Source organism: Cydia pomonella, chromosome 8 (assembly GCF_033807575.1).
Source record: "Cydia pomonella isolate Wapato2018A chromosome 8, ilCydPomo1, whole genome shotgun sequence".
Lineage (NCBI taxonomy): Eukaryota > Metazoa > Arthropoda > Insecta > Lepidoptera > Tortricidae > Cydia > Cydia pomonella.
In genome coordinates, this window is record NC_084710.1 from 19,696,194 (window position 1) to 19,708,641 (window position 12,448).

Here is a 12,448-nt window from a genome sequence, read left to right on the forward strand (position 1 = left end):
TTGGCCAAACCGCGCGGTGTAGGAGCCTAGAGCGGCGGCACTAGAGTGAGGACAATTCGATAGAGATATCGATATTTTACATGTTCTGAACATGACCTTAGAGTTTTGACATTTTTATTTTAAGTAATAATTGCCATAGACTCAATTTATATTCCTTCAAATTTTTGACCTTATTTACAAGCTAAGAATTTTAAGGTACGTGTAAGGTATATTAGTTGATCCATAAGTTTTCTCACAAAGGTCTTTACTGATAAAATGTAATACAAAGCTTTTAATAAAAATAAAAATAAACATGTACCATGATGCAAAAGCTTGTTTATGCTTAACTAATCAAATTGGTTTAAATTTTAGTCATTATGTGATGTAATGTTTGTTTAAATTGTTTACTTTGGGATTGTCGTTAGACGCGAGCGCTTCTAAAAAACATAGTTTCAGTTTATCATAGCATATTTCGTCACCAATTAAAAGCAATTGCAGCATGTTACATAGAGTTATGAAGAACTGCGAAAGCTAGTTATAGTAAATTACATTGTAAGTATAATGCACCATTAAATAAGCTTTTAAATCATATGTACGAATAATAAGGAAAGAGTAATCATAATTATCAGTAAAAATCTACTTTCGGATCGACTAAGTATACAATATACTATTATTTTAAATATATTTATATTCTATCGTTATATAAATGAGGCGAAGTGTAACTGGAAACATTTTTCTTGAAAATGATCCGAACAAATAACACTTTTCTCGCTCGTAAACCAGTTAGGGCCTCTACCTGTAGCATCTATCCATTTTTCTTTAATACTGGGATTTTTCGTGAAACTGAAAAAAATGGCAATCATGAACATATTTGATTATACCTAGTGCAGTTATTCGAATCGTTGCTAAGAACCTGAATAAAATATACTTATAGGTATAAACTATAATGTTATAAATAAATTGTACTTAATTAAATCAGTTTATTTTTTGGCTTACCTAATCGATCCAAATTAATAAGTATTAAATTAAACATTAGGTGCATATAAAATAATTGTAAAATTTTACTTGAAAAATAATTACTTTCATAACACTATATCCAAACATTTTTATCGATAACGCTCAAAGATCAATTACATGCACGAGCGCCACTCTACTTCGCGGCGTCAATGAAGGGAGCGGTTGGCGGTTGTACCAAGAAACAATAATGCCCCTGTGAATATCGTTAGCGGTTTAATGCATTGCGCCGTTGCTAAGGACACTACAAATAGTTTTCCATGCCAAAGCGTCAATGTAAAATGCATAGACAAATTGCCACGCGTTTGTATGACAACATGGTCTGACTCAGAAAAATCATATGCCACTGGATTTATTTATTAAAATATGTGGTTTTATTGACTAATACGTGAAAAAACATGTGGTATGTAACTCCATGATCCTTATAGTTTTTGGATGCACTCCTATTTCGACACAAAATAACGCTATAATTCGGCATTTCAATAAAATTGACGCGCACATTGTTCAATGACAGCTAATTTGCTACTGTCTTACGGCGGGCCGGTATGGCCACGATGTGGCCATGTGGCGGCGACACGCGCCACGCCTCCGTCAGCCATCTAGTACTTTCTATGATCTGAGTAGCCCACTCACTACATTCATTGGCAATTGTCATAGGTACTATTTAGGCAGAAATATGACGGGCTTTAAAAAGAAGTTTAACGCATTAACTTTTAAATACGAGTATAACATTTTAGCCAAGCCATCAAAAGATACCCGAAGGAACTGTCATAGAGACTAGGAGCCCATTTTTTGAACGGTATTAGACTAATATTATTAGTGTGTTGCCATGGTAACCCATACGGCTTGACAGTTCGTGGACTAATAATATTAGTCTAATACCGTTCAAGAAATGGGCCCCTGCCAAGTCGTAAGGGTTACCATGGGATCACACTAATAATATTAGACTAATAGTATAATAGATAGTTTGAGAAATGGGCCCCAGAGGGCCTACCGCGAACACCAAAGCTCGCAAATGACGGGCATCTTTGTCTGTCAGTCTAATTACGCCTTAATTGAACTAAAAGAAAAACATGCTCGTAATTTGCGAACATCGGTTTCTGTATTCGACGCGATAGAATTCTGATATGGGGTGGTCTGTTTTTAAGCGAAGGTAATTGACGTTTGATGAGAAGATTGTCAATCTCTTCTGTTTACTTCTCCCCTACAGTATGCAAAGACATATTTTCCTTTATATCCTCTCTTCATCCTCACGTTGTCTCGGCATTTTTGCCACGGCTTATAAGAAATGGCGTATGGCATTATTTTTTTATGAAAGTGACTGGCATCTGTCCTTCCAACCCAGAGGTTACTCTCTAGGCCTTATTGTGATTAGTCTGGTTTCCTCACGATGTTTCCCTATAAGCGACTAGTAAATATCAAATTATATTTCGTACATAAGAAAAACTCATCGGTACGAGCCAGGGTTTGAAGTATTGAACCCTCGACCTCCGGATTGAAAGTCGCCAACTATTACCGCTAGGCCACTAGCGCTTCTCTTTTTCCTATACAATCCTAAAGGAACTAAAGCATCCATCATTAAATGTTACGCAACCTAAGGTAACAAACCAGAAAGAAGTCATACACAGATGTAACAGTTGCGTAAAACTTTATTGGAACAAAAAACGATACGGATACGTGCACTGGCTTTAATGAGTGGGCCTTAATAGGCTGTCATTTGCGAATTGGTTTTTCCGAGCAACTTCAACAGTGAAAACTTAATGGAACACGAATGAAATAGATATAAATAGACATTATAAATAGTATATAAGATAAGTGGTATATCCTATTTACAATGTATTAAGCTATTACAAATAATATGAATATAAGGCCCAATATACGTTTGCTCTGTCTATAAACGCCAAAGAAGAATATTTAGAAAAGGTAATACCTCCGTCTTGGTTTAGTTAAATGATTGTAGTTTTAATTTTAACGAAATTTTGTAAAATACATGTATCTAAGAAAAGTATCCTAAAATTTTTTTTGTCAACGTATTTTTGGACCATCCTGTAAATTTTAATAGCAATTGGGTCATACACATTTTTTAGAAAACTCGTTCGCGTCTTTCCTGTAGACATCGCAAATTTAAGGGAATCTAAAGCTAATTTTTACGTGGCACCTTTGCAGGCGAGATACACTTTTTCAGTAGGTACTTGAGACTGAAATAAGAAAAACTGGATATCTATATATCAGAGTCGTTAATTTTGATTATATTATGCTTTTTAGGGATCCGTAGCCAAATGGCAAAAAACGGAACCCTTATAGAAAATGTGTTTGACCTAATTTTAATGTAATGTTAATTATTATATCATGCAGTTATGCAATAACAAGTGACCTCTATAAACTTTGACATATTACTTAACATGTTTACTCCAGCGATATCCTCCATGGATCTCAATTAAAAACGATTTTAAGATTTCGACAAAACTCGATGAGATTCAAAATCACAATTTAAATAAAATGGCAAAATTGCTTAATTACCATGACCAGTATAAACGGTAAGTGGGACACGAAGCTAAACATTTCCTAATACTAATCACAATTGACCTAGACAGGAACCGAGCATTATAACGTAACTTCCGTGTGAATCCTCAAGTTACATCATTTTGAATAGCTACATTAATTAATGAAGATATTTAATCAATTAAAACGTTGAACATTTTTGTGTTTTACTTAAAAAAATGTATTATGATCCAAAACTTCCTACACCTACCTGTTGCGTCAAATAATGATCCATATGACCGTTTATTTCATGTAGATTAGCTGTCAAGTAAAATGTTTGTTTACGTTTTTTGGATCTTGAGCATATGAATTTATTTTGAAATGTACCATTTAAGTGTTAAAAAAAACGATAAAAACGTACTTCGTTACGTTTTTATTAATTTTAAACCAAGCCTAACCAAAAGATTAGAGACTTGAAGGAATCATCATTCGACGCGAGAGGTATAGTTAGATCAACACACAATTAAGTTGGTAAAACTCTGCAATTATTTGTTACTTCGATGAATAATATTAATAACGAACACGTCCATCAGGTAAAATATACATACCATAGGTATTATGTAATTGGAAAATAATATTATATAATGATGTTAGTCATAACTTACCTTTGACCTGACCATATAGGTGACTCGTTATTTAACCGAAAAAGGAAATTGTACGCAGAATAGCAAAATGAGTAAAATTATAAATAATTAATGAATCAAACAATGAATAACTCGTAGACGATGACACCAAAAATATTCGTATTTTCACTGCCACCGCGGAATTTAAACACCTCATGAATTATTCAATTCGAAAAGTGTATAACCTACTTACATCACGCGTATTTTGTTTCAACTTCAAAACAATATAAGTAAAGTTACTAAGGATCCATAATATTAAGGAAATTGTTTTTTTTTTGTTAACTTTCGATTATTTAAGTGAATATTTTTATGGGTCTCTCTAATATTGCAACAACAATCGGGAATCTTATTTTTATTCGTTTAAATAGAAGTGCTGTGTCCCAGTTGCCATTTTGTATGAAAACTGCAAAAGACTTTGCAGTCAGCTTACAATTGTAGCTGAAATGCACTCCTCTTATATGGCTCACAAAAAGCTAGCTTCATCCAGTCCAAGAAGGAATTTCTAAAGAAATGCTTGGTGAAAAGAAATGATTAAAACTCTAGTTTGCTATTAAAATTCATCACATTGGCTATTTTATTTCAGAGCTAATAGTGATGTCCTCAGTGGCAGACAACTCGGTGATCTCTGACTCGCCACCACCGCCGTACCCTCCTCCGGAGTTATACGAACGATACTATGATTTAGTTGATGCCCTTTGGTAAGACGATCTCGATCAGATGTTGGTACATTAGTGTACTGTTCAATGATTGTGTTTCTTGTAGTGGGTTTTAGTTCTGCGTAGTTCTCTTCATTACTTGTCGAAATTTTTATTATCCTAGTAGTCTTTTAGTATTTACTTTAATTTGGTTTTTCTTGTCATACTTTTAGCTCTGTATTTTACCTAACAAATATGTTGTTATTGTAATTAGCTCTCTTCGTTTTCCTCTTCATTAGTGACGTATTCTCATCGTCTATTTATTATTGATTTCACTAACATGTTCTAGTTTTTGCTTCTTCAACGACCTTCTTACTTCTAAGCACACATTTACATAAACGTCTGCTTTCCCTTTCAAACGGAAACAGATATTTATTTGTCATGACGATTACTCAAACGCGGCGAGTATCAAAATTGGTAATTTCAAAAATTTACCCAATAATTTGGGTTTGGCAAGTGTGTTACATGGCACGGATTTGGGATTGCAAAATAGGATGAAGGTTTGTTACTAATGTTGGATGTTTACGTGAATGTGTTTATGTGTGAAACTTTAATGTAGAACAATGCGTGTATTGTTGCCGGGAAAAGCTTAGTCACACGCCTTTTCTGATCGTTTTTGCATGTTAAGGTAATGAGAAATAAAATAAATTAATGTGAACGATTTAAAAGTTTTAGCAATAAATATACAGTATAATACTTTTCTTACGTCCACAGTTGTACAATTATGTATATATTATGACTGAATGTGTGTGCGTACTAGAAAAATTAAAGAAAAAAATTTATTTTCTTATTTTGAAAATTAGATAGATTAAAATACTAAGTAATAGTGTTTTTATAACAACATACAGCAGTTTTCAGGGTTCCGTACTCAACAGGGTTACAAATGTTACAATCGAAATCTTGCTTTATAATGAAATGAAACAATTAATGTTGACCGTGTGAATCAAGTTCCGACACTCAAAGCAATTACTTGTATTGCTTTTGCTTAATGTTTTGAATAGCAAATATAAAATTAATTATATTATTATATTACATAAGCTGTTTTTGGGATAATCATCATACAACTAATGATAAAACAAATAAATTCAGCCTATTTATTAGCGGGTACTTTAATATTTAAATAAAAGTAAAATATAAATTAGTCCGCGTTATAAAGATGTGCTATATTTTTATTTGGCGGCTAACAAACTGAGATAAAGTCACGACGCCATACCATGTTCACATATTGAATGTTTGTTTTTAATGGCATCACATTATCATAATCACGAAGCTATAATTAAGTTTGATTTTTATAACAATCCACAGCAGGAAGTAATATCATAAGTTGCAAAATAACATTTTCAGTGACGGTTGTGACCTAATTTTTGCATTATTTTATTTCGCTTTAGATTTTTCTTAACACAGAAGCATTTAGTTTCATTCGATTTACAACTTTCGATTTTTATTTCGGCAATAATCATAAAATACTTAATAGAAGAATTAACTAGAATACACAAGTGTATCTTATCTGAGTAATGTAAAATGGACATTATTGTCAACGGAAAAGATTCCAAATTGGCTTGGTGATTGAGTTCGGTGAAAGTACATTATATCACCGGTCGGACTGGCTGTGCGGCTCGTCCACATGTGGACAGGAACAAGGAAACTTTACCTTAACCATATAGTATTAAACAGCTAAAATCTGTACCGAGAAATTAGTACTCATAACGTCTTACATGCACAAATATGTACGGATTGTTCCCATCGGCTTATCTACTCGTTTAATTAAATCTTAAAGCAAGTTAACTTTTTGAATAAATCTAGGGATATGAAGATCGATCCTAATTCTCCTAATTCTCGTCATACTTTGACAGATTTGGCCGATTCCTAAGCCATCAATTATGGCAATGAGTTTGTCTTATCATAATAAATAAATAAATAAACAAATATTATAGGACATTATTACACAAATTGACTAAGTCCCACAGTAAGTTCAATAAGGCTTGTGTTGAGGGTACTTAGACAACGATATATATAATATAAATATTTATAAATACTTAAATACAGAGAAAACACCCATGACTCAGGAACAAATATCCATGCTTATCACACGAATAAAGGCCCTTACTAGGATTTGAACCCGGGACCATCAGCTTCGTAGGCAGGGTCACTACCCACTAGGCCAAACCTGTCGTCAATAACCTGTCGATAATAACCTCTTAAAACTCTTTATTATAGCTAGGGATATGAAGATAGATCTGCACCTAATTTTTACCATACTTTGACCGATTTGGCCGATTTCTAAGCCACCAGTAATTTGACTATCATTTCTTCAACCAGAAATCATATCTTTAACCGTTTGATAAAAGGAAATTACTATTTAAATAGGCCTTTATCATAAATAAACTCTCCCCCTGCGCGAATAATTTATTATTACCATTATTTCTGCAGAAGTAGCTTTCAGAACCTAATACATTTCTTCAGGTTTTCTGTAAAAGGTAGCTTACAGCGATAAGATCACCTTGATTTACATTTTAAATCTATTTTTGTTTTATTTTCTTTTGTGGCTCAATAAAGTATATTTACTGACTTAAATCATTATCATAAGAAGTTAATCGCCGCTATAAACATTTTTTCTTCCTTAACCACTTGGCGTGACGACGTCTAGACAGATCAACAGACACCGTAATTCACGATCTATTTTATTTAACTACCTCTCAAATGGCGGCGACCGAAAATTTACGATCACAAATCGTATCATTGTTTTATTAACTAAATTATATGATTATTTAAATTACGTAATGACAGAAACTAGATTATGTATTTGCAGTTTACTTGGTATTTCCACTAGAGTAAGTCAGGGATAGTTCACCATTGAAGGACAACAATCATTGTCATTATGTTAAGTGCCACTATAACGTCATATTTTCAAAGGAATTCGACGTTTATAGTAGCACCGCCATACTCTGTCACTGAAAAGTCTGTACAGAATATTCACAACATATTTTGTCTACGCTGTCTATTTATTACTAATAACATTTTGTCTCTTGAACTTGATGTCTTCTAAAAAATTATTACGACATTGATAGAGTTGCTTTTTCGAATGAAGTGATGATAGTAAACATAGTATGTATTGCGACTCTGTTCGATTACTATCATAAGTATAACTTTTATCGATAAAATCTATCGATTGTATGATAATAATCGATAGTCTGTGAAAGCTTCTATAACTTGTTTGCTCACATTTAGAGAGAACGCGTAAATTGTGTTTGTGTAGGAAGTGCCTTGCTACTGACACATTACACAATGCTTTCTGCCGATACTTGTTTAAGGGCTCGTCTACGGTGATAAGCGATAGCGGATTCAGTTTAGCTACTATAGTCTGTTTTTAAATATGAAGACACAGCTAATAGGAAATAGTATGTAATGCTCATGATTTTTTTCTTGTATAAAAAATATATGACGTACTATTTTATAGTTAAAAAACAGACTATTGCTGTATCACTCGTGACTTATACATAAAAGTGTCATCGTAATTGAAGAAAACTGAAATTTGAGTTTGGCCTCCGTCCAGCTAACTTAATTAATGTTAGAAAGTATGTATGTATGTCACTTTATTGCACATCAACAGGTTAACATAATATAGACAAAACAAAACAAAAAAGAAAAAAAAAAGATAATGAATGAATGAATGAAGAAAAGAATGAAAGTAATTTAGTTCTAGAAAATGTATAAACTGTAAACCGACGTTTTTATTTTTGATAATTAAATAATGAATATGATGTATATAATATGAGGATAGTAAATTCAAATATATAGGTATATGATTCTGAATTATGATGAAGAATAATAACAATAAATAGTATCCAAGCAAGATAGAGAATAATTCAATATTAAATGCGATTAGTTATTAAAATGATAAATAGTGAAAAGCCACATATTACATTATCTGCAAATTACATTTTTATATTTGTTTGAAATACAGGTATAGGTAATTATTTTTGTTTACTGTCAAAATCTGGAAAGTTAATATTTAAGTAGGTAGGTAACTATATCTTAATCGACTGCCCGCGTCCGCTTCCTGATCCGCAATCGCTCAAGCATTGTATCTTAATATAAAACGGTGAAAGAAAACCTTTACTTGTGAAAGGTGGAGTCGATGATATAATATGAGTCATCGCGAACCTACTGGAGCGAAGAGTTATATCATTTGTCCGAGATAAATAATGTGGGTCAGTTGGATGTTCTAATCTACTTACTCGTACGCTAGTGCATCTTATATTACGTTAATAAGTAATAACGATTGTGACGCGTGTACCAGGTAGCGCCATCTATTATCACTCATACAAACTTATAAAGTAAAATAACCGACAATCGTGAACTATCCTTTAATTTTTTTTCTACTCGTCGACTGTAATGATTTTCGTATACCAAACTATGATTGCGTACTTTTCATGTATCGGCTCCCAACTCAACTATAATAATCCTTTCAATACGCTGTAGTCAACTATAAAATTGACCAGTCACGTGCCAGTCACGTCCCATAGAAAAGATTACGGGCGGGCGGAGGACTTCGCGCATTTATGTCTTTTGTACTACATTTTTGTCTAGTGAGATACTTACCAATTTTCATTAATTATTTTGGTTTTATAAAAAAAGTATTATTTTATATGCAACGTAGAAAAATATGGTATTCCTAGTGATATAATCAAGCTTTTTCATGTCGTACCTTACTTAGGTAACTCAGCAAGCTTTGCCTAAACACGGTACCCGACTGAAAAGCTCTCTATTATATCACGGTTGTATAAAATACTATATGGGGTATCAACTACTTATACCAAATATCGTAAAATTATTTTGATTTGTTTCTATTCACAGGAAATTGTGTACACGTTCAACGCAGCTGGCCAACTTTATTGTCATGCGTGCAATAGAGTATTTAAGAGCAAGTTCGGCCTGGCCAGCCACATTAGGGCTCATGCTAGACAACGTCCATAAACCATAATGTTTATTTAGGGTCGCCTTCATCAAAAACGATGAGGAGGACTATATATATTCACAGGAAATTGTTCAAGAATATTTAATTAGGTACTTATTTCAGACTGACTCTTTATATGAATAGTTAGCGTTAAAATATTTAAAATAATGCACAAAACATTCATTTCTTACTTTATCTACATACTATATTACAAAAATAACAGGCGTATCCTAATTTTAATTATAGGATATAAATTCGATATTGATTAGATAAGGATCGGATCTGTCAATGTCAAAAGTGACGTTTTTGCTTGAAGAAATGTACGTTTGATACTAACAGATCCGACCCATATCGAATTCATATCCTTAATTAAAATTAGAATACGCCTGTAAGTTGATAATTCATTTTCAGGTATATATTTAGTCATTTATCTATTTTTAGGTATTCTAGGAGACGCATCGATACACCAAGTCATTCCTGTTCACTTTCGCAGAATAGGTATCTTTTTCATACACGCACACGACAGTGAATGATGGAATTTAAAAGACGAGATGACACGACTTTTACTATCTTACGTGAACGTACAGAACTGTGACAGATCTACCTAAATATTGATAAATAATCGCAAGTGGCGTGAATTTAATATAAGGACTGATCCGTCAATTTATATTATAAAGAAGATAAGATATATAAAGTAAAAATACCGATAAATTACAAAAATATGAGAGTGAAGAAATCCCGCATATAGGTTATTAATTCTGGTTGAAAATTATCTAAGGAAACAAGATTTAAACCCCCTGTCTTAATAACGTAGCTAACCCCCAAATGCCCATATTTAGTTAAGTTTTCATATGAAATAACTTTATAATTGATTTGCACTGATTCTTCGAGACAGGACGAGGTAAACTGAACGGAGTTCACGCCGGACTCGTCATACTCACGCCGCTGGAAGATGGCGGCACCAGCGAAGCCCAGCATACACACACCGGCCACACCCCCCTCGAACCACCCCCCTCTATCCTTCACACTGCCTTCAGTGCCATCAAAAACGTCTTCTCCTCAGTCACACCCTCTTTCCAAAAACCCCCCGAACCAGAAGTAGACTCGTACCAACCACCCCCACCAGTTCCTGCCTTCAAACCAATGACCTGGGGCGCCGTCAACTCCTACGGAGAACCTGCCATGGTCGAAGCTCACCCTGACTATGACCCTCGCAATCCATACCCCCCTTTCGATAAGGCGTCCAATAAAAAGGGTGTAGTACCTCGACCAGTCCCAGTCTTTCACAGAACAGGCTTGACTGATGACAAAATACAAAAGATAAGTCATAATTTGAAAAAGATTGCTGCTCTCATGAACGATAACATTCAAAGATCATCAGAAGAACATCCGAAAATTACTCCAATGGATGTCTATAGGGACATGCTTGTCAAAGGCGAACTTCCTCTAATCCCAACTCCTGTAGTAACCGATAATGAAATAGGTGTTTTATCCGCTGACCTCCTCCCTTCCGATTCCCCAACGACAACAACGACAACGACCACGACAACAACAACGACATCAACAACGACAGAAAAACCAAAGACATCGACAGAAAACCAGACGGATAGGAGAAAGAAGGATGTGAAGTATATCCTACGAGGGAACAGAATAGTCATAGTTTGATCGACTGACCGACAAGACTGACTGAGGTACGTCTGACTAACGACTTTAATAACTGACCGACCTTTTTGAGACTTGAAAAGCTTAGCGTCAAGCTCTACTCTAGGCATTTCAAGTATCATCGGGAGGAGCAAGAGAGGAGGTAGAAACTTGGACTGCCTAGCTAACTTTGCACCTTGAACAGAACAAGGTGAGAGAAATTCATTATAAACGTCATATTTTCATAGAAATTTGACATTAATGATGACATTTCCACACTTTGTAATTGTAAATTTCATGCAGAGTTAGCTTAGTCCGTCTCTATAAGTACTAAACGCATTTAGGTATTCACTTTAGTCTATGGTTACTGTAAAGACGCTATGAGCGCTGACAGCTGACAACACCGTCAAATCACCTTTGTTTTACACAATTGCCCAAAGGTTTTTTTTACCCGTTTTAGTTTCCTATCAATATAATGCAAACTGTGCACACAATAAACAAAATACATATTTATTTCCTTGAAATCATTGTCGTATACACGCGGTGTGCTGAAAACTGTACAGTGTATATAATGTACAGTCAGGATCAAAGAGCCGTCTCTTTGATCCTGACTGTAACGATGCATTACGATATATTTGGCAGCTAAAGAAGCCAAATATATCGTAATGCATCGTTATTTCTATGGTAACATAGGTTACCATACGATATATTTAGACCATTTCACATGGATACTATCTGACAGAGAGACATAAAGGAAAGAAATGGTGTTGCCACCCGCTTATAATTTACAAGAATCATAGATTAAAGTCCTCAAGTTTAAATTTCATTTATACAATGTCATTGAGAGTATTACAGAATATAGTGACGCATTGACTTTTGTAGATGGTGCGACTGATTTAACATTGACTTTTTACACGTGCACATCACTAACACACTCTATTGTATGTAGTTGTAGTTAGAAAGTAGTTAGATACACACAACTTTAACTTTGAATACTA

The 12,448-nt window shown here is 34.0% G+C and overlaps 1 protein-coding gene across 2 annotated transcripts in view; it reads left to right on the forward strand.

Moving 5' to 3' along the window:
* Positions 1 to 12,448, forward strand: part of LOC133520794 (uncharacterized) — a 49,237-nt gene that overhangs the window by 35,040 nt on the left and 1,749 nt on the right. Inside the window, exon 6 of one of the 2 annotated variants that reach the window (XM_061855457.1) lies at positions 10,705 to 11,500. The exons of the other annotated variant lie outside the window; for it this stretch is intronic. Within the exon in view, the coding sequence (XP_061711441.1) occupies positions 10,705 to 11,474 (770 nt within the window). The 3' untranslated portion in view covers positions 11,475 to 11,500. The remainder of the gene's footprint in view (positions 1 to 10,704; positions 11,501 to 12,448) is intronic. 2 annotated transcript variants of the gene reach the window in all.